This window comes from Pyrgilauda ruficollis, unplaced genomic scaffold (genome assembly GCF_017590135.1).
Source record: "Pyrgilauda ruficollis isolate IOZ18807 unplaced genomic scaffold, ASM1759013v1 scaffold88, whole genome shotgun sequence".
In the NCBI taxonomy this organism is placed as follows: domain Eukaryota; kingdom Metazoa; phylum Chordata; class Aves; order Passeriformes; family Passeridae; genus Pyrgilauda; species Pyrgilauda ruficollis.
Window position 1 is genome coordinate 70 of NW_024530821.1, and position 27,463 is coordinate 27,532.

The window sequence follows — 27,463 nt, forward strand, 5'->3', positions numbered from 1 at the left end:
TGTGTGGATATTTGGGATATTTGTGTTGATTGATGAAGTCAAAACTCCTCATCCTTCCCTGGGCACGATCCTGGCACCCCGGCACTGGCACTGGAGAGATTTTTTTGGGGCTGGATGGAGTTTTTTTTTGTGGCTCACCTGAGCTCTCACACCTGCCCCGGCCGGCCCAAAAGCACCCGCGGCATCAGTTTCCCGCCCGGACGCTGCACAATGTGCCCACATCAAAGATGGCGGCGGTAGAGTCACCCGCCCCGTATAGCGGGCGGGAACCAGACCGGGCGGAAGCGAGTTTGGGCGGAAGTGGGTCCGACCCGAATTGGGTCCCCCGCGGGCGGATGCGCAGGGCCTGGCGGCGCGGCGGGATGGAGGCCGGCGGTCACGGTGAGAGGGCGCGGGGCCGGGGAGGGTCCGGGGGGGCTGCGGGATCGCTCCCCGGCGGGATAGAGCCCGTAGGGACCCCTCGCTGACCCTGTGTTCCCCCTCACAGGGCAGGAGGCCGAGGCGGGCGGCCATGGCGGCCACAAGAAGAAACACAAGAAGCACAAGAAAAAGCACAAGAAACGGCACCACCACGAGGCGGGGCCGCCCCAGGGGCCCGAACCCCCTCGGCAGCCCCGGCTGAGGCTCCGGATTAAGCTGGGAGGGCAGATCCTGGGCACCAAGAGGTGAGGAGGGAGCTGGGGGCAGATCCTGGGCACCCAAATGGGGGAGGAGGAGGAGGAGGAGGAGGGGGGAGGCAGGGCCGGGCATGTTCCGTGCGTCCCCCCAAACTCCTCTCTGTTCCCCTGCAGTGTCCCCACGTTCACGGTGGTCCCCGAGGGGCCGCACTCACCGTCCCCGCTGCTGGCAGGCGACGAGGAGGAGCCCAGCGTCCCCATCGAGCAGTACCGGGCCTGGCTGGGTGAGCAGCGCTCTGGGCAGGGCAGGGGGGGAAATGGGGGGCTCAGAGCGAGGGCTGCGTGGGGAGGGGCTGCCCTGGAGCCCTCGGGGTGGTGTGACCCCCACCCCTGGGGTTGTTCCCATAGATGAGGACAGCAACCTGGCCCCCTCCCCACTGCCCGAGCTGGACCCCGAGAGCTGCTTCCCCCCCCGTGAGGAGGGGGAGGAGGAGGAGGAGGAAGAGGAGGAGGAAGAGGAGGAGGAGGAGCGGCGCTGGCTGGCGGCCCTCGAGAGGGGGGAGCTCGATGACAACGGTGACATCAAGAGGGAGGTGGATGAGTCCCTCCTGACAGCCCGGCAGGTCAGGGGGCTGGGGGGCTGGGGGGGCTCAGGGAGCTCCAGACACAGAGGGGAGCTGGGCTGAGGGGGGACTGGGGAGCCTCGTAGCCCCTGGGGCATGACTGAGGGGATCTGGAAGGGCTGCAGGGCAGGGCTGGGGGAGACTGGGGGGGCTGAGGATGCTCAGGATGCTCCAGACCCAGGAGGAAGCTGGGCTGACGGGGGACTGGGGAGCCTCATAACCCCTGGGGCATGATTAGGGGGGTGTGGAAGGGCTGCAGGAAGCTCAGAACTGCTGTGGGGCTGAGCTGGAACCCTTGGGGAGCGACCGAGGGGATGTGGAAGGGCTGCAGGGCAGGGCTGGGGATGCTCAGAATGCTCCAGACCAGGAAGAAGCCAGGCTGAGAGGGGGCTGGGGAGTCTCATGGGTCCTGGGGCATGACTTGGGGGGGCATCTGGAGGGGCTGGGGATGCTCAGGATGCTCCAGACCCAGGAGGAAGCTGGGCTGGTGGGGTACTGGGGAGCCTCATAACCCCTGGAGCATGACTGAGGGGATCTGGAAGGGCTTCAGGAAGCCCAGGGCTGAGCTGGAACCCGTGGGGAGCGACTGGGGGATCTGGAGGGGCTGCAGGGCAGGGCTGGGGGGCTGGGGATGGTGCTAGGGGTGCCCAGGGAGCTCCAGAGCTAGTGGGGAGCTGGGCTGAGGAGCCTCATAGCCTCTGGGGCATGACTGAGGGGATCTGGAAGGGCTGCAGGGCAGGGCTGAGGGGGACTAGGGGGGCTGGGGATGCTCAGGATGCTCCAGACCCAGAAGGGAACAGGGCTGAGGAGGGACTGGGGAACCTCATAACCCCTGGAGCATGACTGAGGGGATCTGGAAGGGCTCTAGGAAGCCCAGGGCTGAGCTGGAACCCTTGGGGTGTGACTGGGGGGATGTGGAAGGGCTGCAGGGCAGGGCTGGGGGGCTGGGGACGGTGCTAGGGGTGCCCAGGGAGCTCCAGACCTAGTGGGGAGCTGGGCTGAGGAGCCTCATAGCCTCTGGGGCATGACTGAGGGGGCCTGGAAGAGCTGCAGGAAGCCCCGAGCTGGACGTGGGGGTCCCCGCAGCCCCTCCCTGACCCCCGCCGTGCCCCCGCAGCGCGCGCTGCTGCACAAGCAGCAGAGCCAGCCCCTGCTGCAGCTGCCCATGGGCGCCAAGGCCAAGGAGGTGACGGAGGAGATGCGGGAGAAGCGCGAGGAGCGGGCGCGGCGCCGGCGGCTGCAGGCGGCCCGCAAGGCCGAGGAGAGCAAGAACCAGACCATCGAGCGCCTGACGCGCACGCACAAGGCCAAGGTGAGGGCCCTGCGCGAGCGCCGCGCCCGCCCCCGGCCCTGCCCGGTGGTTCACTACCGCAGCGCCGCCGACGGCGTCACCGTGTCCTTCCCCGCCGGGCTGCCGCGCCCGCCCGGCCCTGCGCCGTGCCCGGCTGCACCAACGCCAGGCGCTACAGCTGCGCCCGCACCGGCCGGCCGCTCTGCAGCCTGGGCTGCTACCAGCGCAACCTGCAGCTGCTGCAGAGCGCGGGGTGATGGTGCTCGGGGGGGATGGACCCTCACCGGGGGGCTACGGACCGTCCCTGGGGGCTAGAGACCCTCCCTGGGGGCTACAGACCATCTACAGGGGCTACAGACCCTCCCCGAGGGGCTACGGACCGTCCCTGGGGGCTACAGACCATCTACAGGGGCTACGGACCATCTACAGGGGCTATGGACCCTCCCTGGGGGCTACAGACCACTCTGGGAGGCTGCAGACCCTCCCCAGCTGGCTAAGGACCCTCCGTGGGGGACTATGGACCCTCCCCAGGGGGTACAGACCATCTACAGCGGCTGCAGACCCTCCCCAGGGTCTATGGACCCTCTGTGGGGGGCTAGAGACCCTCCCTGGGAAGCTACAGACATTCCATGGGGGACTGCAGATCTTCTCCATGGGGTTACGGACCCTCCCCGGGGGTTACGGACCCTCCCCGGGGGGCTGTGCCGTGGGTACAAAGGCATCACCGGGCCCTGTGGAGTTCCTGGCTTATCCACGTGGGGCTGGAAGAGGAACCCGCAGCTTTCCCGCTGTGGGGAGCTCCAGGTGTTCCACACGGAGCCAGAAGGCAGAACAAGGGGGGCTTCGAACCGTCTGCTGTGGGTACAGAGCGTCGGCCACGCCACGTGGACACAAGGGACAGGAGAGCTGCAGGTCCTCGTGGACACAGGGATGGGGAGCTCCAGAGGGCTGCAGGCTCTCCAGCATGGACACGGCGTGTTGGGGACGCGGGCAGGGAGGGAGGGCGGTCCTGAGGCGGGTTCTGTGTGGCGGAGCTCATTAAAGGCTGTTGTTCAAGGAGCCGTGTGTGGCCTGCTGGCGTGGGAGACAGCCCGGCACCCCCCGGGAGCGCTGGCCACCCCCCCTTCCCCCCCCCCCCGGTGGGTTATGGTCTGTCCCGGGTGGGCGGGGCGCTCTCTGGCAGCGCCCATTGGCTGCGGCCATGCCCAGAGGAGAGCGGCGACGCTGATTGGTCAGACGCTTTGCCAATCGGACGGCTGAAGAGCTGTCTGCTCGCCAATTGGCCGCGATGTGCCGAGTGCCCGCACCGGGGCGGGCCGGGAGGCCGCGCCCTCCGTCGAAGTCGGAGCTGGGTCGCCATTGGCGAGCGCCGCTGTCAGTCAGAGCCTGGGGGAGGTGCTCTGCCTCCGGTTGGACACTACAGCCGCCAATCACGGCGGGGGCGGGGCTCGGCTTCTTTGTCTCTGTTGTTGGGCGTGAGACTCAGGCAGACGGCGAGCGATTGGCTGGAGCCGGACGGCGGCGCCGCCGCCGATTGGCTGTCGTCTGCGGAGCGTCCGCTGATTGGCCGACGGTGGCCGCGGGGGCGGGATTTCGGGCCGGGCGTGATGGCGGCGGCGACGGCCCCGGCCCGGGCGGCGGCGGCCGCGGGGGCCGCGATGGCGGCGGCGGGCGGCGCCATGGAGCGGCCCGGGAGCGCCGAGGGGGCCTGGGCCGCGCTGCTGGGCCGGCAGCACCCGCAGGTACCGGGCGGGCCGGGGCGGGGGGGCCGCGCGCGGGGCTGCGGTGACGGTGCGGCCGTGCCCGCAGGCCCGGGAGTTCTGCCCGGGGGTGAACAACCGGCCCTACGTGTGCGAGACCGGGCACTGCTGCGGGGAGAGCGGCTGCTGCACCTACTACTACGAGCTGTGGTGTGAGTGCGGGGGATCCCGGGAGAACGGAGGGGAGCGGGGATCCCGGGCGGGCCGGTGGCCTCGGGAGCAGCCGGGACTCCGGGAGGTCAGGGGCTGTGCCGGGGCTGGGGGCACTGAGGGCTCTGGGGGGCTCTGGGGGTGCGGCCGCGGGGGTTCCGTGTGACGGTGACCGGCCCGCTCCGCGGCCCCGTTCCCGCAGGGTTCTGGCTGCTCTGGACCATCCTGATCCTGCTGAGCTGCTGCTGCGCCTTCCGGCACCGCCGCGCCAAGCTGCGCCTGCAGCAGCAGCAGCGGCAGCGTGAGATCAACCTCATCGCCTACCACGGTGCCTGCCAGTACCCGCCCTCCTCGGGGGACCTCCGTGAGTCGGGGCTGCTGAATTCCCCCCGTGCCCCCAATCCCAGCCCCTGGCAGCACCGCCCCCTTCCACGGGGGGTGGCGATCGGGACCCCCAGCCCCACATTCCCCCAGCTGTGCCCTTCCCCTCCATCCCCATCCTCTCGGGGGCCGTTTCCCGGTGTCCCGGGTGTGTCCCTGACCCCGCCTCTCCCCTCCCAGGGCTGCTGGCCTCCTTCAAGCTCCCGGCGTACGAGGAGGTGGCGCAGCGCCCCGGGACGCCGCCGCCGCCCTACAGCCCCGGGAGCCCCTCGCTGTCCCCCGGCTCCTCCGGGGGCTGCAGCTCCTGCTCCTGCGGCTGCTCCTGCGCCTCCTCCCCCAGCAGCTCCTCGCTCTCGGCACCGGGCACCGACGAGACGGACCCGGAGCCCGGCCCGGAGCCGGGGGGTGGCAGTACCGGCCGTGACTACGGCTCCAGCAGCACCGGCACCGGTGCCAGCTGGGACCTGCCCCTGCCCGAGGAGCCGCCGGCCCGCGGGGGCCCCCCTAAACAAGTGCCCCCGGACCTGTGCGAGGCCGAGGGTCGCCCCTGCTCCGACACCGAGGGGGGCGAGGACGGGGCGGGCAGAGCCGTGCCAGGGGGGTGCCTTGGGAGGCACCGGCGGCTCACGGGGGATTCGGGCATCGAGGTGGGCCGGGGCCTAGAGGAGGAAGAGGGTGAGCCTGAAGGCTATGGGGGAGCAGGGGGCGGTGGGGGGCCCGGCTTACCCGTGCTGCCTGTCTGAGCCCCCCCCACAGGACCCCCAGCTGGGGTCTGGACTCATCACGGAGCCCCCGGGGGCTCCTCGCCCCGACTGACACCCACCTTGCAGTGCGGTGGGGTCCTGCTGCAGCCCCCTCCCCTCCAAACTGCTCCTGGGGCCCCCCCTGTGATCCCGGTGCTGCTGCCCGGGGGGGCCCATCGCCCAGGGGGTGCCCGAGGCCGTGGGCGTGGGTGGTCCCGGCGCGTTCTCTCACCATTAAAGAGATGTGGAAGTACCATGGACCCTTGTGGTGGGTGCACTGGGCTGGGTGGCGACCCCCGACTCCACAGGAAGGGGCAAAACAACCCCCCCGGTGGCACAGGGGCCACCAGTGTGACCTGGGGTCAGCAAAGGTGACACCGGGGTGGCGAGAGGCTACGCTCACGGAGGTTTATTGCAGGGGAGGCAGGGGGGCTCTGGCACAGCCCCCCAACACCTCCCCCGGCCCTGAGCACGCCAGGCAGGCAGGGGGCACAGAGACCCCCCCACATCAATAGTCCTCGGCCATGGCCAGCACAACGAGCGCGGACCAGCCGGCGAAGGGGTGACAACCCTGCCCGGCGCCGTCGCTGTCCCGATAGTGCTCCCACAGGAAGCCGGTGGCCTCGTACTGCCGGAACACGTTGGCCACGAGGTTGAGGCGCAGCTCCCGGTAGAGCTGCGCCGCGCGCTCCCGGTGCGGCCCCGCCGCCCGCGCGTAGCCGCGCAGCGCCCGCAGCGCCAGGAAGTTGATGTTGACCCAGACGGAGCCGCGCCAGTACGGCGGGTCGTGCTCGGTGTTGCGGCGCAGGTACATGGGGCTGTCGCGGGCCAGCGAGCGCAGCCCGAAGGGCGTCCACAGCTGCTTCTCGCCGCGCATGGAGCCCAGCAGCGCCGGCAGCCGCGGGGAGTCCGCCCGCAGCAGCTGCAGCAGCAGCGGGAACAGGCTGACGTAGCCCAAAGCGCCCACGAACCGCGGCCGCGGCGCCTCCCGCACCTCCCGCCGCAGCTGCGGGGCCGGCGGGGGCCCGCCGGGCACGGGCGCCGGGCGGTGCCAGCGCAGAGCCACGGCCGCGCTGTGATTGCCGAAATCGGCGAAGGCGCCCAGCTCGGGCGCCCAGTGCAGGCGGTCCAGCAGGTCGTTGTCGCTCAGGGCGGCGGCCATGTCGCGGTAAGGCGCGGGGGGCTCGCCCAGGCGCTCGGCCAGCGCCGCCAGCACGCGGGCGCCCAGCGCCATCCAGCAGCGCAGGTCCAGGTGCCGCTCCTGGGCGGACGGGTGGGAGGCGCGGGGGTAATCGTCCAGCCCCGACGACAGAGTCTTGGGGTTCAGGAAGCGCTCGGGGTCGGGGTCGCGGCCGCGCCAGCGGAAGGTCAGGGGCTCGGGGCCGGCCTGGGTGCGGTTCAGCCACTCGAACCAGGCGCGGAGGCGCGGGGAGAGGCGGCGCAGGTAGGGCAGGGGCGCGTCGGGCAGCAGCCGCTCCAGCGCCAGCAGCAGCGTCGGGGGGTTCGCCGTCTCGCTGTGCTGCAGCACGAACTCGGGGGGCACCCGGGACCGCGCCTCCTCCCCCAGGATCTGCTCCCGCGGGATCCAGCCGTCGGCGTTCAGGAGGTCGAGCCAGTGGGCGAGGATGTCGCGGGCCAGCGCGGGGTCCCAGCGGGCCAGCAGCAGCAGGTGGAAGCCCTCGTCCCACAGGAAGCCGCGCGGGAAGCAGGAGCGCGAGGGCACGGCCGTGAACAGCACGGACTCCATGCCGGGCACCGGCTCCTCCCGGTGCTCCGAGCGCAGCAGGGAGCGGCCGTGGAAGAAGCCGATGCCGCCCAGCATCTCGCTGAGCGCGGCCTGGGCGAAGCGACGCTGCGGGAGGGACACCCCGCGCGCCCCCAGCCCGAAGGTGTCCTCGAAGCGCCGCTCGAAGGCGGCCGCGTGCCGGGCCAGCGCCGCGCGCGCCGCGCCGCCGCCGCGCTGCCCGACTCCAGCGTCACCTCCAGCGCGGCCGGCGGCTCCAGCGTCACCTGGTGCAGCAGCAGCTGCCCCCGCGGGGGCTCCCCAGGCAGCCCCCCAGCGCTGGACACCCCGAAAAAGCGGCGGCGGGGTCGGCCCGGTGGGGAGAACACGGAGCTCTCGCGGAGGCTGTGCCGGACCAGGTCGGTGAGACGGTGCAGCCCCGGCACCCCCGCGGCCAGGAAGTTGTAACTGGGGGGGGACAAGAGAGTCAGGGATGGGGGACACGGTGGGGACATGGGGGCAGATGGAGGGGACGCAGTGGATTTGGGGGCCGCAGCCCAGACGCTCACCTGGCGTACTTGGGACCCTCCCCGCCCTCCCCCGTGGGGGGCAGGAAGGTGACAGTGAAGTCCCCGAGCTCCTCTGCCGTCCCTGCCACGGCCGCCAGCCGCGTCCCGTTCTCCAGCACCGGCCGCAGCGTCCCCTGCCCGTCCGTGGCCACGTAGAAGAAGAGGGACAGGAGAGGGGCCGGGCCTTTGCCCTGGGGAGGAGGAAGAGGAGGATGACAAAAGCTCCCCGGCATCCCAACCCCTCTCCCACTCTCGCCCCCTCACCTCCGTCTTCACTGTGACCCGCCAGCTCCAGTCGCCGCCATGGTCTCCCCCCGGCTGCTTCACGAACTCGGTTCTCAGCAGCAGCCCCTCATCGCGGATCTCCTGCACTCCGAAATTCTCCCCGTCGTGCATCAGCCACCCATATCGCGACACGCCGTTGTTCTGCTCGCTCGTGTGCCGCAAGTTGCCGCCGTGTTGGAGCCACATCAGTCCTGGAGGGGCGGGGGGGTGTCAGGGGCGGCCTCGCGGTGGGAGCGGGGCCGGGCGAGCCCCAGGGCGGGGCAGAGCCCCCCGCGCCCCTCACCGGTCACGACAGCGCGCGGGCTCCGCGTCTTCATCCCGAAGTACACGTGAGGCCGGTACGTGCCCCAGAAATAGGTGGGCGACGCGAGCGGCCCGGTGGAGCCAGGGGGGACGGCGGGGGGCGCGGGGTGGGGGGTGACGAGGCGGGAGGCTTCGCTCCACCGCTTCCATCCGGCAGCCGCCGCCGCCAGAGCCAGCGCCAGCGCTGCCGCCGCCGCTGTAAGCGCCAGCGCCGTCCGGCCCCGCCCGGAGCCTCGCGGTGGCTTTTGCTGTTGCCGCAGTTTCGGGTCGCGGAGCCGCTCCCGGGGCCGTTCCCGGGGTCCATCCCCGCCGCGCCGCCGCCGCTCGCCCGCCATCAGGGCAGTCGCGCTGGTGACGTCAGTGCTGCGCCAGCTGCGGCGGGGCCGGGGCCGCGAGCGCTCCCTGGCGGGCGGGAGGAACGCGCGCGGGCTCAGTCCTCCAGGGACCCCCCGGCCCAAACCGGCCCCGAGGGGACAGCGACACCGCAGGGTGTCCCCGGCCAGCACTGCCACACAGTCCTCGCTCCTCCTTATGCCCGTTGATCTCCTCCCCAGCCTCTCCGGGGATACCCAAAGGGCCCGCAGCCTTCCCTAGGATCACTCTGGAGCCCCAACTATGCACCCGCAGTGTCCCCAGGATCCCGAGGGAATCCCACCCTGCACCCCCAGGACACCCAAGCCCCACCGGTCTCCCCACAAAAATTCCAATTAGATCCTGCCCACCAGCAGTTGGAATCCCAGGATCACACCCCAGGGATGCCAGACCCCCATACCCCAATACCCCCCCGCAGACACAGCCACGGCCATGGTGTTTCCAGGTTTATTCCAGGTCAGCCCTCGGGGCTGTTCCCGACACACGGCAGCCCTGGCACACGCCAGCGGCGAGCTCGGTGCAGCCGCAGGGACAGCCACTGCTGCTGGCTGCCCGGGAACGGGGACTCGGGCCGGGCCGGGAGATCGGCCTCGGGAGCCAGCGGGGGCGTCCCCGGGAGTGGGCCCAGCCCCTCCAGAGGGTCCAGGCCAGGGACAGGATCCATGGATGGTTCCAGGGGGTGGGCGCCTTCGTCTGAGCCTGGGAAGGGACGGATAGGTTTGGGATAGGTTGGATGGGTAGGCTGGTTGGTACATCCTGCTTCTGATGCGGGTTCCTGTCCCCATTCCAATCCCATCCGCATCCTCGTCCTCTCCCTGTCCCCATCGGTCCTTGTCCCATTCTCCCTACCCCACCCTGTCTCATCCCATCTCCACCCCATTCCAGTCCCACTCTACCTCATCCCATCTCCACCCTATTTCATCCCAATCCCACTCCACCTCATCCCATCCCATCCATCCCATCCCATCCCACCCCATCCCAATTCCACTCCACCTCATCCCATCCCACTCCATCCCATCCCATCCCATCCCACTCCACCTCATCCCATCCCACCCCATCCCATCTCCAACGCCATCCCAATCCCATCCCCTCCCCTCCCTTCCCCTTCCATCCCATTCATCCATCCCATCCCATCCATCTATCCATCCCATCCATCTATCCATCCCATCCCATCCATCTATCCATCCATCCCTCCCATCCCATCCCATCCCGTCCCGTCCCGTCCCATCCCATCCCACCCCATTCCCCAGCCCGTTCCCCTCCCCTCCCAGCCCTCCCCTCTCTCACAGCAGCGCCGGAGGCTGCCCCAGCGGCGGGGGGCTCCCCCCAGCCCCCCCGGCTGCTGCAGCAGGCAGCGCACGGCCGTGTCCGTGTGCCGGAAGACGCAGAGGGCCCGCAGCGCCTGCCGCGCCTCGGGGGCCAGCCCGGAGCTCTCCGAGCACACCAGCTCCCGCACGGCCTCGAAGTCCCGCCGCAGCTGCAGGGCACCCTGCAGGCTGGCACGGGGGTCAGCGTGGGCACGGGACCCCTGGCATCCCCAGCAGGACCCCGTGGCACTGCCACCGCGCGCCGTGACTGCCACCGAGATCCCGCCCCCACCACCGGCGGGACCCCCACAGGACGTCTGGCACTGTCACCAGAGCCCCTCGGACCCCCACTGGGACACCGTCAGTGCGAGCCCAAGCTGCCACTGGACCCCTGGCCTGTCACTGGACCCCCAGGATGACACTGGGACCCCCAGGACACTGCTGGGACCCCTGGAATTGCCACTGGGACCCCCAGAACTCCACTATGACTTCTGAAACTGCCACTGGGACCCTCAGGACCCCACTGGGACCCCTGGCACTGCCACTAGGACCCCCAGGACGCCACTGGGACCCTCAGGACACCACAGGGACCCCTGGCACTGCCACTAGGACTTCTGAAACTGCCACTGGGACCTCCAGGACATCACTGGGACCCCTGGCACTGCCCACAGGCTGTGGCCCCCCGTCCCCAGTACCTGAACTTGATCCGGCGGGTCAGCCACTGGGACCTCCAGGACACCACTGGGACCCCTGGCACTGCCCCAGTACCTGAACTTGATCCGGCGGGTCAGGATGTGATCCATCCAGGCCTCCAGGAAGGCCGTGGTGACCCGTGCCAGGGTGGGCACCTGGGCATCGTGGGGCAGGGCCTGGGCCCCCTGCAGCACCTGCCCCAGCACCGCCTGCACCGCGGCCGCCGCGTAGGCGCTGGGGGAGCTGGGCAGCTCTGGGGGACACAGGGACCCGGTTCAGTGAGCCCCTAAATCCCCCCCTGGCCCCCCAGCCCCAACACCCACCAGCGCGGGGCCCGAGCCGCCAGTGCCGGCCCAGCGGCATCGTCTGGTCGAAGATCTCGGCCGAGAGCCGCTTGCAGCTGGTGGAGAACATCCAGAGCACATCCCCGGAGAACAGCTGGGACACAGGGGACACGGGATGACACGGGTGACACGGGGTGACACAGGCATCCTCGTGCTCAGACCACCCTCCTGCAGTGCCACCACACCTGGATGCTGTTGGCCGCGTCGCGGATCTGCCGGCACAGCTGGAGCTCCCACAGGGATCCCGGGCTGGGGGGCGGCTCAGGGGGGCTGTCCCCAGGAATGTCCCCTGGCTCCGGGAAGGTCCTGCTCACCTGCAGCATCAGCTGCTCTGCCTCTGCCTTCAGCACCTGCAGGGGAGCAGGTGGAGTGAGCCCAGCCCTGCTGTGTCCCCCCAGCCCCCCGTGCCCGCCGTGCCCCCCGTACCTGCAGGTCTCCCTCGGTGAGCAGCAGGAACTGAGGCAGCGCCCAGGCCGCCAGGTACCGCCCGGCCCGGCCCGTCAGCCACGCGTGGGCGGCCGCCACCGCCGCCAGGCAGCGGCCCAGCACCTGCAGCCGCAGGCAGAGACCCCCGGGGGGGGCTGCGGGTGGGGTCAGCACAGAGAGGATCCCCAGAGCAGCCTGCCCCCCACCCCAGACCCCTCTCACCGTGCGGGCGGGCGGGCAGCAGGCGCAGGCAGCGCAGGGCCAGCGCCAGGGCTGGGAAGAGGCATCGGAGCTGCTGGGCTGTACGGCTGCACCCCGGCCCTGGAGACCCCCCCGGGGCCTCCAAGCACTTGTCTGACAGCCCTGAGCCCAGAGCACGGGTAAAATCTGGAGGAGAAACAATCAGAAGGCCCCATCATCCCCCACTCGCACCCCACACCCCATCCCATTCCCAACCCTTCATGGCATACCCCACTCCCTCACCCCATATCCACCTTGTACCCCACAGCCCACACCCTGCAGCACACCCTGGACCCCCCCGTGCCCCCCCAGCCCCCCATACCCGTGTCCCAGCTGCAGAGGATGCTCCTGCACAGCAGCTGCAGGCAGAGCCGCCCCAGCTCCTCCCGGCACTCAGCGGGCACACGGGCTGTGGGGACACAGCGGGGCTCAGATGGGACAGGGACACCCCGAGGGAGCCCCGCACCCCCTGTACCCCCTGCACCCCCACGTACCCACAGCGAGCGCACGGCTCAGCTCCCACGCCGCGGTGACGGTGGCGCTGGGGGTGGCAGGGGGGGTGCCCGGGGTGTCCCCCAGCACGGTGCCCGCAACCTCCCAGAGCAGCAGGCGGTAGCGGGCACTCAGGGTGGCAGCCACGGGGCCGCGGGCGGCGTCCAGCCACCGCACGGCCTTCCAGCCACCCGCACTGCCCGGCCGCAGCCCCGGCGGCTCGGGGCTCTCTGACAGCACTGGCTGCCACAGGCTGTCAGCTGAGGCCACCAGCGCCCCAAAAACGTGTCCCATCAGCTCCTCGTCCTCCTGGCACAGCGCCTGCAGCTCAGCCGCCAGCGCCGATGGCGCCTCCGTTCCGGAAGGTTCTGTGTCCACACCCGTGCCCGTCTCAGCCGTGTCGTGCCCCGGTGGCCACGGCAGCACCACGTCCTCCCAGCAGACGTGTCCATCCCTGATGTCCCCACTCTGGGGCCACAGGAGCGGCCGGAGCCTCTGGGCCACGGCCTGGCCCCGCTCGGCCGCCAGCAGCCGCAGCACCCCACCCACCGTGAAGGCACCGGGGGCCTTCACCTCGGGGCCCAGCTCCTCCGCCAGCCCCTGCACCACGCGGTTGTAGATCTCCAGCCCCTGGAAGAGGTCAGCCAGGCACTCAGAAGCCGGGGCAGGGCTACCGCGGCGGCCGAGCTCCCGCAGCCGTCCCTCGACGTGCCGCCCGGCCAGGCGCGCGGCCATCAGCACGGGCAGCAGCAGCGCCCACCGCAGCTCCAGGCACAGCTCCCGCAGCGCCGGCGCCGCCTCGCCGCGCTCTCCGGGCCCCGGCGGCTCCTGCAGCCGCCGCAGGAAGTCGGAGGAGGCCTTGAGGCGTCGAGTGAAGTCGCGGGCCAGGCGGAGCTGGTGGCGGTGCTGCAGCAGCGCGTGCAGGGTCGCTCCGCGCTCCGCCACGCGCTGCCGCACGGCGTCCCCGGAAAAGTCGCCGGCGCCGCTGGGATGGGGCCGCACGTACCCCAGGAAGGTCTCGGTGCGAGGGTCCTCCCAGACGCAGAGGCAGCGGCGCAGCCCCGGGAAGCTTTGCTCCAGCGGGACCACGATGGACGCCGCTTCGTCCTCATCTTCCTCGTCCTCGTCGTCCTCGTCGGTGTCGCCGCGCCGGCTCGACCGCGGGGACAGCAGGCGGCGCAGCCCCGGCGTGACGCTGCGCAGCATGGCCTCTGCCCGCTGCAAGGAGCGTGCCAGGGGCCCCCGCGACCCGCCTGGGGGCATGGGACCCTCAGGATGGGGCAGGGACCGTGGTGGAGGGTGGGGAACCCCAGTTTGAAGAACCTTGCTGTGGGGCAGCACCTACCCCCATCGCCCCGTCACTGTCCCACCGCCACCCTAACCCTGAGACCCCCGGGACCCTGTTACGCTCCCCACGTGTCCCCCAGGGCCCCACAGCACATTGGGGTCCCCATAGCTTTCCACATGCCATCAATGCCCCCCCAAAGACCCTGGACCCCATTAGGGTCCTCCACACTCCCCCCAGAACCACGCAGCCCAGCAGGATCCCCGCAGCCCCCCAGAACACCACACCCCCTTGTGGTCCCCGCAGCCCCCGGGGGTCTCACCGGGCTCGGGGGGGTCTCCGCGGGCAGCCCCATCGCCCGGTCCCGGCCGGGCCGTCAGCAGCAGCAGGATGAGGCCGCCCAGGCCGGCGTCGCCCACCTGGAGGGGTGCAGGGGGCTCAGGACCCCCGGGCCGGGGCGGAGGGCGGGGCCACGCATGACCCCGCCCATCACCGCACTGACCACGCCCACACCACGCCCCCAGCTGACTCCCGCTGTGACCACGCCCCCGGCCTGAGCGCTCCACGTTTGGCCACTCCCCCGCCCCGCCCCCNTACCGGCCCGGCCGCGCCGCTGCCCCGTGAGATGTGTCCGAACCCCCCCTCGCCCCGAGCGGCCTCACCTGCAGGCACAGCTCTCCGCCGCGCCGCTCAGCGCCGCCGGCGTCCATGCCGGGCCATGCCGGGGGCGGCGGCAGCAAAGAGGCTTAGGCCGCGCCCTCGCTAATCCGGGGGGCTGGGCCAAGCTGGCCGCCAGGAGGGGCCCGGCGTGCGGGGCGGGACGAGCGGCGGGGGGCGGCCGAGCCCACGGCCTTGGGGCAGGCGGGGGCGGCGGGAGAGGATGTGGAGCGCCGGTGCCGCTCCGTCAGGGCCCTGCGGGCCGCCGTCCTGCCCGCACCCAGCATGGCGGCCGGGCGGCCTCAACCGGCGCCGTGACGCTGTTCCGGTAGGCCGGTGATGCAATCCTGAGGCGCGGCGGCGGCGGCGATGCGGGGCTCGGGCGGGACGCGGGAGCGGGACGGGCCCGGGCTGGGCGGCTTCGGGCCTGCCGCCGCTGCCTGCCCCTGGGGCTGCACGCTCGGCCCCGCCGGCTGGAGCGGCGGTACGGGCCGTGGCGGGGCCGGGCGGCGAGCCCAGAGCGGGGCCCGCTTTCGGTTCCGCCTCCGCCGGCTCATGGCTGTTTTCTCTTCCCACAGCGCCCTTCTGCCCCCGGCACCGTATGTCCAGCTTCGCCGAGCTGCCGTCGCAAGGTCCCTCGCAGACAGTGATTAAGTGTAAGGGGGGGGAGGTGTGTTTGCTCTGGGACGACGGTGAGTGAGGCGGGGGCTACCGGGAATTGCCAGGAGACGGGGAACGGGGTGGGGGCTGCCGGGATCCGGAGCCTGGGACTGCTCCTCACACACCCCGTTCTCCTGCCAGGCCCCAGGGTGGATTACTACCGGCTGGGGGACGACGATGACGATGGCAACGACGATTACGACGAGTACGAGTTCGAGGAAGGTTTGCAGTTCTTGGACGTTCCCGTGGCGGAGGGGGCCGTTCCCTACAGCTACTGCGGCTTCCGCAAGTCCTTCCTGTGCTCGGAGCCGCCCCCGCAGCTGCCCCGGACCCCTCCCACCGCCCTGGACGCGCGGCTGGACCGGCTGCCCACGCCCCGCCGGCCCTGGCTCACGGCAGAGGTGGGCAATGCCCCCGGTGCCCCCCGGGGGCTGGCGGTCCGGGTTGGCATCACCGGCGGGCCCCGTGGCTTGGCCCCGGGGCTGTCCTGACTCCGGGCATCCCTCCTGTAGGAAGCTGAGAGGAATGCACAGGAGCTGGTGGCAGAGGAGGAGCGGGCCAAGAGGAAGGCAGAGAAGAAGAAGCTGAAGAAGAAGGTGGGTGAGCTTTGGGAGGGGTCACTGCCAGCTCCTGGGATTGGGGTCACTGCCTGTTCTTGGGGTGCTGCCAGCGGGTCCCTGAGCTGGGGGCTGGGGGTGGTGGGGTTGGGGGGACTGCATTTCTCTGCCTCACACCTGCTCGTGGGTTCATGTTCTTCCTTCTCAGAAACAAAAAGACCGAAAGAAACGGGAGAAACTGGTTCAAGAGCAGAAGAACAAAGAGAACACTGACCCAGTGAGTGACCAGTCCGGCCTGCTCATGCTGTTCTAGGGGTGCCCAGAGGTGGGGCCCAGCCAACACCCCCTAGCCCTGTCACCTCACCCCCTCCTCCTCCTTGCAGAGCCCCCCAAGTGGCCCTGCAGGCACTGGGCCCCCCTCAGATGGTGCTGAGGATGAGGAATGCTGCCCAGAGCCCTCCCCATGCCCTGGGGACTCCACACTCCCCTCGGGGGAGCCTGGCCCGGAGGACACAGCGGTGGCAGAGGTGAGGGGTGGTCTCCCCACGGGTGTGGGGGGTCCCAGGGCTCTGCCTGCCCATCCCATCCCTGCCTGCTTCCCCAGGAGGAGCTGGACCTGAGCTGCACTTTTGTCTGCAAAGCACGGGAGAAGGCGGGGGTCAGGCTGCCCCCCCCGGGCAGTGAGCCGTCCCCCGGGACACAGAACGTGGAGCCAAGCAGGAAAGTGCCCGAGAAGGGAAATGGGGACCCTGTGGAGAGACCTGTGTCCCCCCAGCCCCCCCAGGCCAGGCCCCCCAGCCCCAGCACCATAGAGCAGAGCCTGGCGCTTGCAGGTCGGTGCAGGCACCCCCAGAGGGGCGAGGGAAGGGCTTTGGGGAGCTTCTCCCCAGCTCAGAGGGGCTGTGCTGGGGGGACTGTCCCTCCCTGTGTCCTCACTCCCCACCCCGTGTCACTCCCCAGGCCACGGCATCGAGGCAGCCCAGATGGGCCAGCACACCGAGGCCGTTTGGGCGTTCACCGTCGCCCTGGAGCTGAACCCCCGGGAACACCGGTGAGCACAGGGGCTTGGGGGTGAGCTGAGGGGTCCCGGGGTGGGAGAGCCAGCCCTCAGTGACACCCCCATGCCCTCAGGCTCCTGGGGAACCGCTCCTACTGCCTGGAGAAGCTGGGCCGCTACGAGGAGGCGCTGGCGGACGCGGAGGCGGCGCTGGCGCTGCAGCCGGGCTGGCCCAAGGGCTCCTTCCGCAAGGGCAAGGCCCTGAAGGGGCTTCAGGTACCTGGGGGGGCTCCAGGGACTGTACAGGGGGCTGGGCGGGGGACTGCAGGAGGGTGGGTGGCGTGGCTGGGTGAGGGGTGCTGGGTTATAGTGAGTATCATCCTTCCGCAAGGGCAAGGCCCTGAAGGGGCTTCAGGTACCTGGGGGGGGCTCCAGGGACTGTACAGGGGGCTGGAGTCTGGGGGGGACTGCAGGAGGGTGGGTGGCATGGCTGGGTGAGGGGCTGCTGGGTTCTAGGAGTGAGTATGGGGGTTTCAGTGTTGTTGGAGACAAACTGGGAGTTTTGGGGTGCTGGTGGGCTGGGCAGGGGGCTGAGGGGTGCCAGTGGGTCTGGCTGGGGGCTGTGGGGTGCTGTGGATGAGAGGTGGGGCTGGTTGCATGAGGTGTGAGTTGGGGCTGGGAGGGCTGGGCAGGGCACAGGGTGTTGGTGGGGCGGGGTAGGGCTGCGCTGGGGGCGTGTCAGGGAGGCTTTGAGGTGCCATTCGGGCTGGCTGGGGGCTCTGGGGGTCCTGTGGGGCCAGGCAGGGGGTTGCAGGTGCCCTCTGGCCCCCAGCGCTACGCCGAGGCCGCACGCACCTTCGAGGAGCTGCTGCTGCAGGATGCGGCCTACGCTGAGGCAGCCACGCAGCTGGAGGCCTGCCAGGCCCTGCTGCAGGTGAGACCCCCCCTTTCCCAACCCCCTAGCCCCTGCCCCATGTCCTGCTGTGCCCCCCACGCCTCACCCCTGTCCCCTCACAGCAGTGCAGCCGCCCCGGGGGTGTCCCCGTGTCCCCCTTCCTGCTCAAGGCTAAGGAGCCGCTGTTTCTCCCTGGTAAGGGACAGGGGTGGGTGGGCTGGGGGGACCCCGAGGCTGTCCCTGTGTCCCCAGTGGGTGCTGAACCCCTGTGGCCCCTCGGCAGCAGGATGGACGACCAGGAGCTGCCAGGACACAGGTGACAAAAACGTGACAGGAGGCAGTGCCAGGACCCCCACAAAAGACCCAGAACGGGCACCTGCTGTGGCCAGTGGCTGCCCAACACTGCCACCGAGCCACCCTGCCAGGTACGGGGGTCTGCTGATCTGGGAGGGGGCTCAGAGAGGGACAGTGCTGGCTCTGATGACACCAGGATGGCTCTTGGCAGGGACTGCTTCCCGCTCTGGGTGGGCAACGTCACCTCCCACATCACTGAGAAGGTGCTGCGTCGTGCCTTTGGCCGGTGAGTGACCCCCAGGACTGCTCCTGCTCCAGGACCCCGAGCCCCTGCCACCCCCTGGTGATCCCCGAGCCCCTGCCACCCCCTGGTGACCCCCAGGCTGCCCAGCTCTGTCCCTGTCCTGGTTCTCTGGTGCTTTTGACCTGCAGGGGATGCATGGGGTGTAGTGTCCGACTCACACAGCACCCCCAGGTTTGGGGGTCTCCAATCCTCCACCTCCCCATTTAGGAGTCTCTGTTGCCCCCCACTTTGGGGGTCTGTGCCCCCTATATTTGGGGGTCTCCAATCCTCCACCTCCCCATTTAGGAGTCTCTGTTGCCCCTCCCCTTTGGGGGTCTGTGCCCCCCAGGTTTGGGGGTCTCCAATCCTCCACCTCCCCATTTAGGAGTCTCTAACTGTTGCCCCCCCATTTGGGGGTCTGTGCCCCCCAGGTTTGGGGAGATCTGCTCCGTGCGGCTGCTCCCGGGGCGCCGCTGTGCCTTCATCAACTTCCGCGGGAAAGCTGATGCCGAGGAGGCCTTTAGGGCCATGCAGGTCAGCTGGGGGGACTTGTGGGACCCCCCCCTCCACCCCTCAGATAGCCCTGGGACACCCTGTCCCCACAGGGGACCTGTCCTGGTGCCAGCTCCTGCTGTCCCCAGGGTGCCACCGTGGAGGGCAGCAAGCTGTTGCTGCAGCTCAAGCACCCGGCCCACGCCACGCCGTGCCCCGCGCCCCGTGCCAAGGGCAAGGCCACCCCCGGGGGGCTGCTCAGCTGACCCTGCCCTGGTGGGGGGCCCCTGGCAGCCCCCCCTCACCTGCCTGTACCTGCCTGTGCCTTGTCCCCCACTGCCAGGGGTGGGAGTGTCTCCCCGTCCTGCCTTGGGGGTGCCCACCCTCGTGCTGAGGGGGTGGGCCTGGGCTGTTCCCGTGGCCCCTCAGGGATTTGTAGCAATTTGGATTTTTAATAAAGCTGAGATTTGTTTTTCTCTCTGCCCTTCCTTTGGGCTGGTGTCCTTCAGCCTCTCTGCCATCTCTCTCTCTCTCACAGTTTTGGAGCCTCGCTGCTCCAGTCCCCCGTGTCCCTGTCCACCCCGTGTCCCCCTCTGTCCCCCTCTGTGTCACTCCAGCCCCGGGGGACAGCGAGGAGGGGTCTCCACCCCCCCTTAATGTCACTGGTTGGTGACAGGAGCTTCGGGGGAGGGGGTGTGACAGGCGTGAGATCAAATACAATTTGATTAATATGCAAATTGAGGGGGGCAGGGGCGGCCGCAGCCGGTAATTAATCACCGGTTAAAACAAATTAATGCCCGCGGTGGGAGGTGCTCGCCCGGAAAAATGGGGGAGTGGAGAGCTCTGGGGTCCATATTAAGGTGTTGCCTTTATTGCAAATATTTACACCGGGGCCGATAGAAAATAAAATTAAAAAAAGAACAAACAACCAAACAATGGAAAGACGAACAAAAAAAAAAAAAAAGAAAAAGCCTCAAAAGGGTGCAGGGAGGGGGCGGGGCTGGGCTCGGCTCCTTTCGGAACCGAGCCGCTGGGCCGAGCGCACCCGAACGGTGCCGAGTGTACCCGAACGGAGCCGGCCCGAACCGACCCGAGTGAATCCGAACTCAGCCGAGCCGGGCCGAGTGGAGCCGCGCGGATCCGAACGGAGCAGTCTCGGTCCCGGCGGCTCCGAACGGAGCCGAGCGTGCTCGGCTCAGTCCGCCACGTCGATCTCCTCCTCCGAGAGCTCGGCGGGCTCTGCTGTCCCGGTGCCGGTACCGGGAGCCCCCGGGGGTTCGGGCAGCCCCGCCAGCTGCTGCAGGGCGGCGGGGGGCAGCGCTTGCAGCGAGGCCACGTCCGCCCGCAGCTCCTCCAGGTCCCGCTTGAGCTTGGCGCGGCGGTTCTGGAACCAGGTGATGACCTGGGCGGCGGAGAGCGCCAGCCGCGCCGCCAGCGCGTCCCGGTCCACCGGGGAGAGGTAGCGCTGCCGCCGGAATCGCTGCTCCAGCTCCCGCAGCTGCTGCGCCGTGAACGCGGTCCGGGACTTGCGACGCTTCCTGCACGGAGGGCGCGGGCCCGGGGCGCCCGGCGGGGACGGACCTGCGGAGACAGCGGGGTTAGGGCACGGAGAACCGGGAGCAGCACCGGGACCCGCACCCGGGAACGGCCCCCGGCAGCCCGGCTGGGCAGCGCCTGCGGGGGCAGGGCATCGCACCGGGAACGGCCCCGGGAAGGGCAGCGGCACCGGGATGCCGGCGGGGAAGGGCTTGTGGGGCAGGGTACCGGCACCGGCACCGCCGAGCACCGCGGGCCTCGACCTGCGGGGACAGCGGCGTCAGGTCAAAGAAAGACACCGGTACACGCACCGGGACCCAGCCCTGGCACGACCTGAGGGCACCGGTAACTGCAACCGCACCGGCCCCGCCGTCTCCCGGTCGAACGGAGACGGACCGGCCCACATCGAACCGAACGCAGTCGAGCCGTACCGAACCGAGTCGTGCCCAACCGAACCGAGCAAACCGAACCGCGGCCGGCGCCGGAGGCCGGGACTCATCGTTCTACAGCGGCCGCGCTCGTGTCGATGGGACCCCGTTGGGACCGGGGCTGAGACACCCGTGTCCCCCCGGCAGCTGCTCCGGGAGCCCGGAACGAAGCCGGGAGCCTCGGCAGAGAACCGGGATCCTCCTCTGCGATTCCACGAGACCCGCGGCCGTGCTGGTCCCCAGATTCGGTCCCGTTGCCTCTCCCGGTTCCGGTGCGGCCGCTGCTGCCCCTAGCGACCCCGGGAACCCCCGGCGAGACGCGGATCGCCACCCCGGGCACGGCTGCACGCCGCCGGCGGGATCCCGATCGCTGTCCCGGTCTCCTTCCCGCTCCGGCCCCCGGTCCGTTCCAGCCCCGCCGCTGCCGGTGGCACCGAGCCGCCTCCCGATAACGCGGCTTCCCCGTAACACCGGTGGTTCCCGGGGTCTCTCGCAGCGCAGACTCCGCTCCTCTCTAGGTCGAGGAGCCCCGGCCGGTCCCGGCAGAGTCCGTGGGTCCGTCCCGGTAGCACGGCTTTACCGCGGTCACGAAAACCCGATCCGTGCCGTGTTCGTCCGTCAGTCCAGTAACGGGGATTTACCGCCGCTCTCGGAGCCCCGATCGGCCTCGTTTCTGTCCGTCCGTCCATGCCGGTAACGGGGATTTACCGCGGCTCAGGGAACCCCGATCGCTCCGTAGTCAGTCCGTCCTTCCGCCGCGGCGAAGAGGCGTTTTCGTTCATCACGGAAGCCCGGGGCTGTCCCGGCCGTGTCGGTGGGTCCGTCCCGGTAACGAGGTTTTACCTGAGTTACCGGCACCTCCATCTGTCCGCCAGTCCCGCCTCGTTCCGCCGTTACCCGCGGCCGGTTCGCCACCGGGTTCTGTTAATTCCGAGATCCCCGCTCGGCCGTGTCCATCTGTCCGGCCGGTACCGGAGCTTCACCCCCGCTCCGGGAACCCTGATCGCTCCCGTGCTTGTCCGGCCGGCAGCGAGATTATTTTCGTTCATTTTTATTAGTCCTGCTTCTGTCCTTCCGTCTGGCCGGTAACGGGAATTCACCTCCGCCCCGGGAGCCGCTATCTTTCCGATTTTTGTCCGTCTGTTCACCCGGTAACGATTTATTTCGTTATATTTTTTTCCGATTCTTTTTCTGTCGATCTGTCTGTCCGATAACGGACCTTTTTACGTTAATTCCGGGAGCCCCGATCGGCCCAGTTTTTGCCCGTCTGTCCGTCCCGGAAAAATGATTTTTTCTCCCCCGTTCCTGTCCGTCTGTCCACCCGGTAATGGGATATTTTCGCTCACTTATTTCGTTCCTTGCCGTGTCCATCCGTCAGATAACGAGGGTTTTTACCTTAAAACCGGGCGCCCGAGGCGTGCCCGTTCTGTTCGTCTGCCCGCCCGTTAACGGGTTGCTTTATTCGTTAATCACAGGATCGCTGCTCTGTCTGTCCGTCTGTCTGCCCGCTGTGGCGGGTTCCTTAATTACCGGAGCACCTCTCCGTAATTCGGGATTTTTTTGCCCCCGTTAATTACCGGAGTGTGGCTCCATCCTCGTCCATCCGTCCGGCCGGTAACGAAGGCTCGGTTACTCACGGGAGGGCTGATCTAGCGCTCCGTGTCCGTCTGTCCGAAGGGTTTTTCGTTACCGGCGTGAGTCGCGTTGTGCCCAACCGAATCCGTTAATTACCGGCACGCTGCTCTGCCGTGACTGTCGGTCTGTCCGTCCCGGTAATATTTTTTTTTTCCCACATTAATCATGGAGATTCGCTGTCCGTCTCAGTAAGAGACGGTAATTATTTTTCTGCGTTAATCACCGGAGCCTTTTTCGGTCTGTCCGACCCGGTAACGGTTTTATTCATTCCCGGCGACGCCGTGCTTTGCCTGTCCGTGTGTCCCTCCGTGTGAGGGATTTTCCGTTAATCCCGGAGACACGATCAGTCCGTCCGTGTCTGTCTCTCCAACCCAGGAACGGATTTTTTCGTTCCCGGAGGCGCCGTGCTGTCTGTCGGTGTCCGTGCTGTCTGGTCGTCCTCCCGGTTCGGCCGAGCCCGTGAGATGTGAGGCGGGTTCGTGCCCGTCCGTGAGCGGCCCCCGGACCCCGCCGGTACCGGGCTGCTCCGGCAGGCCAAGCCCCGGACGGAGCCGCCGTCCCCGCTGAGGCTCGGGGCCGGTACCGGGTTTCCGTTGCCGGCGGGCCCGATCCGCCGCTCAGCCGCTGCGCTCGGTCACGGTCACGGTCACGACTCGGCGGCGCCGATCCACCGCCCGGTCCCGTGGCTCCCGGTAAAGCTGCCGGCCCCGGCGCGGCCGGTTCTCCCGGAGCTTCGGTGCCTGTGGTGGCTCACCGGGGCCGGGGCTCTCTCCGTTTCCCGGTGTCTGACACCGGGACTTCTCCGTCCCTTCGGACTGAGGCTGCCGCTTGTCCCCGGTGTCCCGGCCGAGCACCGGCGGCTTCTCGGGCCTCCCAGCCGTGCTCGCCCCTCTGGGACGAGGAGGAAACTTCCCGGGACGGGGGACGAGGGGCGTCCCTGGCCTCCCCGCCGCCCTCCAGCCCCGCCACCTGCCCGGTGCCCGGTGCCTGGTGCCCGGTGCCCGCCGCACTCCCGGCGGAGCCCCCCCGCCCCGGCAGCCCCCCGGCCCCGGTACCTCCGGCCGCCTGCAGCATTCCCAGCTCCAGCCCCTGGAAGGTTTTACTGGCGAGTTCCTCCAGCGCCCAGAGCGGCGAGGCCGGGGCGCAGCCGCCGCCGCCTCCGCGGGGCCCTGTCGGGGCGGGGGGGGCGGCGGGACCGGTCCCGGTCCCGGGGGGGCTCCCGCCGCGGGGACGTCCAAGGATGTCCTCGATGCCGAAGGGGGTCAGCGGTTTTGTGGTGTTGGCGGGGGGCGGGAGCCGGTCCAGGGGGCTCCGCCGGTGGCCGCCGACCGCGGCGGGCAGCGGGGGGGAACCGGCCGCCTCCCCCCCCCCCCCCCCAGCCCCGCGATTCCCGTTCCACCGCCTTAAAGCCCCGGGATACCGGGAGGAGGAGGAGGAGGAGCCACGGACGCCCCCCCTGTAGAGGGGGGGGGACCGACCCCTCTCCGCCACTACCGGGGCGCAGCCCCGCGCCTCCCCCCGGTTGTCTCCCCCATTTTAACCCACCCCAGTGGGTCCCCCCTCCTCCTCTGCTCCCTCCTCATCCTCACCGCGGCTCTTACCCTCACCCAAAAATTTATTGGCTCTTTTGCTCTAAAATGCCCCATAAAAGCATCGGGGCCGCGGCTGGGAGTGATTAAGCCCTTTTGGGTGGGTTTTGGGTTTCAGAGCCATAAATACTCCCCCCCCCCCCCCCCCCTCCACATTCCCGCTGCCCTTTCCCGGTACAAATAGCTCCGGGATTTCGGCCGCTCGTAAAAATCCCGGGATGCCGCACACGCAGGTGAGGCCTGGCTGGCGACGCCGCGTCCGGATTATCGGGCGGGTTTGGGGCTGGGGGATGCCGGATCTCCCCTCCGGAGAGGCGATTCGGTACCCCCCAGCCTCAATCCCGTCGGGTGTCCCCGTGGATCTGTCGCCGGGATCGGGGACATGGCGGGGTCACGGGGGTCACGGCGGTAATGAACCTGCGGACGATGCGGGGGGGGCCGCGGGGAGCACACGGAGCCGGCCTGGGGGAGCAGGTGCAGGGGGATCCGGCAGCGCCGATGCCAGGATTATGGAAGGGGGTGGGGTGGGGAGGGGGCTCGGTTTGGGAGAGGGACACGGGGCCCCTCGCACGGCGGCGTGCCGGGCACGGCGGCGTTTGCACGGATTCCTCGCACGCGGCTTTTGTCCTCTCCGCAGGGCGCGGGGAGATGGCGGAGCCGCCGCGGCCGCACGTGCCGCCGGCTCTCACCGGGGGATGGAGCCCATCCCGAGCTGGGACCCCCACTCCCACCCCTCACCGGAGCTGCCAGCGGTCCCGCACACGGATGGACCCCTGTGAGCCCAGTCCCTTCCAGCAGCAGCGCTGGAATGAGGCCGCCGTGCCGGCCGCAGGGCCCTGGGCGCCCGGTGAGCAGGGAATGGGGGTCGCAGCCCTCGCCAGGAGTCCCAGCCCTTCCCGGGGGTCCCAGCCCCATGGGGAGGCCGCGGTCTCAGTATTGCTTTAAGGCACGCAGAGGGAAATCGCTGCTGGGGGTGATTCCGTGCTCCTGTGCTGGTGGGAGCTGCGGCCGCCCCCCAGCCGCTGAGCGAACCCCTCTGGAACGCTCCGGCTCCTCCGGGATCTCGGCAGCCGGGAATGCCGGGCTGGGAACGTGGGAACGCTCCCACCGGGAATCTGCAGGAGCCCGGCAGTGCTGCTCACCCTGATGGATGGGGTGTCACCCTCGCCCCCTCTCATCACCCCCCCGTTATCCCCACCCTGCTCTTCAGCAGTTGGGGTGAATCCCTGCGCCCAGGGGCGCTCCCAGGTCACGGTGCTGGCACCTCCTTCCCTCCCCGAGCCCCCACTCGTGTCTCGAGGCGGCCGCTGGGGCATTTCTGGGGTGGGCTGAGCCCCCCCAACCCTGCCCAAATCCTCTGGCTTCCCCCCGGAGTGGGAAGTGCTGGCTCCAGCTGCCGGGAACACAGGATGGGAAACGCTTTTCACCCCAAAGCAGGCCACAGGGTGGGAACAAAACGAGCCCTCGGGGGTTTCGCAGGAACACGGGAGCTTCCTGCGGAGCCGGGGGAGTGCCCGACGCTGGCCCGTGGCCCGAGGGGACCGTGACGGGCACGTCCACGGCGTGGGGCTGAGGGCACCCCAGGGTACCGCACCCGGTGTGGCACTGACAGCCCCCGCCTTTGTCCCACTCCTCCACCGCGGGGGTGTCCCTGGGGGTCTCTGGGGGTGTCCTGGAGGTCTGGGACCTCGGGTCCCAGCCACCTCCCTGCCCCTCAGGCCCCATCCCCGCCGTGAGCAGCACCAGGGCACACGCGTGTGTGTGTGTGTGTGTTCACGAGTGTGCACATGTGAGCAGGGTTGTGGCATCCACGTATGAGGGGACACCGTGGGGGTGTTCGTGCTGGAGCTGGGGCTGCTGCCGTGTCCCCCCACCCAGCATCCCCCATCTCGGGGGCTGCCGTGGCTCCAAGCACCGGCAGCTCCGGGTATTCCCCCAGCCGTAGCCGGGAGCGGGGTGCTGGGGGTGCCAGGGGTCTGGGGTGTCAGGAGCGGGGTACTGAGGGTGCCAGGGGTCTGGGGTGTCAGGAGCAGGGTGCTGGGATGCCAGGGGTGTCAGGAGCAGGGTGCTGGGGTGCCGGCGCAGCGCCGGGGGTAACACAATTCGGGGTGCGGCGCCCCCGGAACGCGCCTCCCCCGCCCCGCGCCGCCCTGATCCATTATTTATCGGCTCCATCCCAATATTGCGCCGCAGCGCTCTGTAACGCGATTAGGGCCTCGGCCCCGCGCGGCCCCGGCACATGGAAATCGCTGGCAAATGAATTTTCCTTTAATAAGGGAACAGCTCGGTGCGGAATTAAAGTGTAAGGAGCGGCGGCAGCGCCGGGGGGGTGCCGGGAGCCCCCCCGCGCCGGGGGACGGGACCCCAGCAATTACTGGCAATAAATCCTGACCCTGTGGTGGGCTGGGACCTCGGCGGAGCCGGGAATAATGGGATTACACCTGGCTCCGGTGAATGGGGATGGATGTGTCGGGAGTCGGGGGAGCCAGGGGAGACGGGGATCCCTCCCTGGGGCTGTTGGCAAATCATCGATTCATTAACAGGAGCGGCATCACCCCCCGCGCTCCGGGGCTCTGAGCACAGCCACGGCACGGGGGGAGCGAGAGGGAATGGGATGGGATGGGATGGGATGGGATGGGATGGGATGGGATGGGATGGGGATGGGGATGGGGATACGGACATGGACATGGGGACAGCGCAGAGCTGGGGACACACGGGGCCCTGCCCACGCCTCCACGGCTCCCACACCCGTGTGTCTGTGTGGCCACAACCACCCCAGCGGGCTCCTCGCAGCCGTGTGTGCGGGCACAGCTGTGTGCAGGTGTGCAGAGGCGTGTGCAGGTGTGTGCAGCTGTGTCCAGGTGTGCGTGCAGGGCTCACGGACACAGCAGCTCACATCCAGAGCCGCCACACGCGTGTGCAGGATCGCACACACACACGCGGGGCCACGAGTGCCAGTGCCAGGGACGGGCCGGGGTCAGCGGGTCCCGCCAGCCCCGGCCCCAGCTGCCGCGCCCCCCCGCAATCCCCTGCTCGCTCCGGGGCCTCCATTTGTGCCTGGGCCAAACTCCAGCCAAATGGGCCGTGGGCGGGAGCGGGGGGGTTGCATTTCAAAGGCTCCGGCTGCAGCAAACGCCGCTGCCCCCCCGCCGGGCTCTGGGCCGCCCACGCCCCCTGACCCCCGCACGGCACGGCCGGGACGGGGGAGACTCCCCGAAGCCTGCCCCAGCAGAGGGACCCGCTGGGACCCCCATGGGGTCGGGGTCCGTCCAGAGTTGATCTGGGGGTTTGGGGGGACGGGGGGCGTGGGATCCCCACCCCGACGCGGGGCAGAGCCGTGGAGCGGGGCCGCGGGCCCGCTGCCCACCGAGCGGGGGTCTCTGTGCCGGGGGACGCGGGGCAGCAACCGGGATGGGGCGGCTGGAGAGGGTGCGGGGGCTCCGAGTGCCTCCGGTCGGTGCCCGGCTTGGGGCACCCCCAGGCTCCCCGTGGCACCGGGACCCCGGGAGACCTGCCGCGGGCAGCGGGACGGTGGCGGGTGCCGCGGCGGGGCCGGGGCGGCGGCGGGGCCATGAGGATTCAATTAGGGCTGAGCGCGGGGGACTCGGCTCGGAAATGGCCCGTCTGGGCGTTGACAGCCCGGCCCCCGCCCAAGATGAACGAGCCCCGGATTAAAGCGCGGAGGGGTGACAGGGGCACCTGAGCAGCGAGGGGGCTGGGGCGGCTGCAGGGGGGCGGGACCCCGCCTTTGGCACGGCCACGGGGGCGCTGAATAACCGGGAGGGGGTCTCCAATGAGGCGGGGGGGGGGGGGGGGGGGCCCCCCCCCCCCCCACG

The 27,463-nt window shown here is 69.8% G+C and overlaps 6 protein-coding genes across 17 annotated transcripts in view; 3 read left to right on the top strand and 3 right to left on the bottom strand.

The window, feature by feature from the left end:
• The first annotated feature begins 289 nt into the window (after nucleotides 1-289).
• INO80B (INO80 complex subunit B) lies at nucleotides 290-3,583 on the top strand. Its single transcript, XM_041488201.1, is given in 6 exon segments — nucleotides 290-381; nucleotides 488-665; nucleotides 792-901; nucleotides 1,026-1,240; nucleotides 2,358-2,655; nucleotides 2,658-3,583. Coding segments are annotated over 6 exon segments (978 nt in total). The 5' UTR covers nucleotides 290-335; the 3' UTR covers nucleotides 2,789-3,583.
• A 540-nt stretch (nucleotides 3,584-4,123) lies between these two features.
• On the top strand, nucleotides 4,124-5,818 carry WBP1 (WW domain binding protein 1). Its single transcript, XM_041488142.1, has 4 exons — nucleotides 4,124-4,273; nucleotides 4,341-4,443; nucleotides 4,644-4,805; nucleotides 5,003-5,818. The coding sequence occupies exons 1-4, from the start codon at nucleotides 4,139-4,141 to the stop codon at nucleotides 5,563-5,565; spliced, it is 963 nt and encodes a 320-aa protein (XP_041344076.1). The 5' UTR covers nucleotides 4,124-4,138; the 3' UTR covers nucleotides 5,566-5,818.
• Nucleotides 5,819-5,954: 136 nt separating this feature from the next.
• MOGS (mannosyl-oligosaccharide glucosidase) lies at nucleotides 5,955-9,113 on the bottom strand. Its single transcript, XM_041488131.1, is given in 5 exon segments — nucleotides 5,955-7,518; nucleotides 7,521-7,756; nucleotides 7,858-8,048; nucleotides 8,122-8,333; nucleotides 8,426-9,113. Coding segments are annotated over 5 exon segments (2,439 nt in total). The 5' UTR covers nucleotides 8,781-9,113; the 3' UTR covers nucleotides 5,955-6,073.
• A 137-nt stretch (nucleotides 9,114-9,250) lies between these two features.
• Nucleotides 9,251-14,404, bottom strand: CCDC142 (coiled-coil domain containing 142). Of its 3 annotated transcripts, none has more exons than XM_041488128.1 (11): nucleotides 14,267-14,404; nucleotides 13,927-14,023; nucleotides 12,322-13,572; nucleotides 12,150-12,236; nucleotides 11,810-11,974; nucleotides 11,588-11,742; nucleotides 11,347-11,511; nucleotides 11,141-11,255; nucleotides 10,893-11,070; nucleotides 10,105-10,306; nucleotides 9,251-9,516 (listed from the first exon to the last, which is right to left on the bottom strand). In XM_041488128.1, the coding sequence occupies exons 1-11, from the start codon at nucleotides 14,312-14,314 to the stop codon at nucleotides 9,265-9,267; spliced, it is 2,715 nt and encodes a 904-aa protein (XP_041344062.1). In that variant the 5' UTR covers nucleotides 14,315-14,404; the 3' UTR covers nucleotides 9,251-9,264. The 3 variants fall into 3 exon arrangements, with proteins under 3 accessions (XP_041344062.1, XP_041344063.1, XP_041344064.1); XM_041488129.1 differs by having other exon boundaries at nucleotides 10,105-10,313; XM_041488130.1 differs by lacking the exons at nucleotides 9,251-9,516; nucleotides 10,105-10,306 and adding an exon at nucleotides 10,354-10,819.
• A 44-nt stretch (nucleotides 14,405-14,448) lies between these two features.
• TTC31 (tetratricopeptide repeat domain 31) lies at nucleotides 14,449-18,915 on the top strand. 10 transcript variants are annotated; one of them, XM_041488139.1, is made up of 15 exons: nucleotides 14,449-14,589; nucleotides 14,840-14,953; nucleotides 15,063-15,322; nucleotides 15,434-15,517; nucleotides 15,687-15,755; nucleotides 15,862-16,005; nucleotides 16,083-16,311; nucleotides 16,439-16,529; nucleotides 16,610-16,751; nucleotides 17,308-17,409; nucleotides 17,493-17,565; nucleotides 17,654-17,795; nucleotides 17,876-17,950; nucleotides 18,379-18,481; nucleotides 18,589-18,915. In XM_041488139.1, exons 2-15 carry the CDS (start codon nucleotides 14,863-14,865, stop codon nucleotides 18,703-18,705), a joined length of 1,722 nt encoding a protein of 573 aa, XP_041344073.1. In that variant the 5' UTR covers nucleotides 14,449-14,589; nucleotides 14,840-14,862; the 3' UTR covers nucleotides 18,706-18,915. The 10 variants fall into 10 exon arrangements, 9 of the variants coding, with proteins under 9 accessions (XP_041344073.1, XP_041344074.1, XP_041344075.1 ...); XM_041488140.1 differs by having other exon boundaries at nucleotides 14,840-14,917; XM_041488141.1 differs by having other exon boundaries at nucleotides 14,840-14,893.
• A 719-nt stretch (nucleotides 18,916-19,634) lies between these two features.
• Nucleotides 19,635-27,463, bottom strand: part of LBX2 (ladybird homeobox 2) — a 12,598-nt gene continuing 4,769 nt past the window's right edge. Inside the window, exons 2-3 of the mRNA XM_041488143.1 lie at nucleotides 23,094-23,494; nucleotides 19,635-20,020 (exon numbers count right to left, since the gene is read on the bottom strand). Of these exons, the coding sequence (XP_041344077.1) occupies nucleotides 19,635-20,020; nucleotides 23,094-23,494 (787 nt within the window). The remainder of the gene's footprint in view (nucleotides 20,021-23,093; nucleotides 23,495-27,463) is intronic.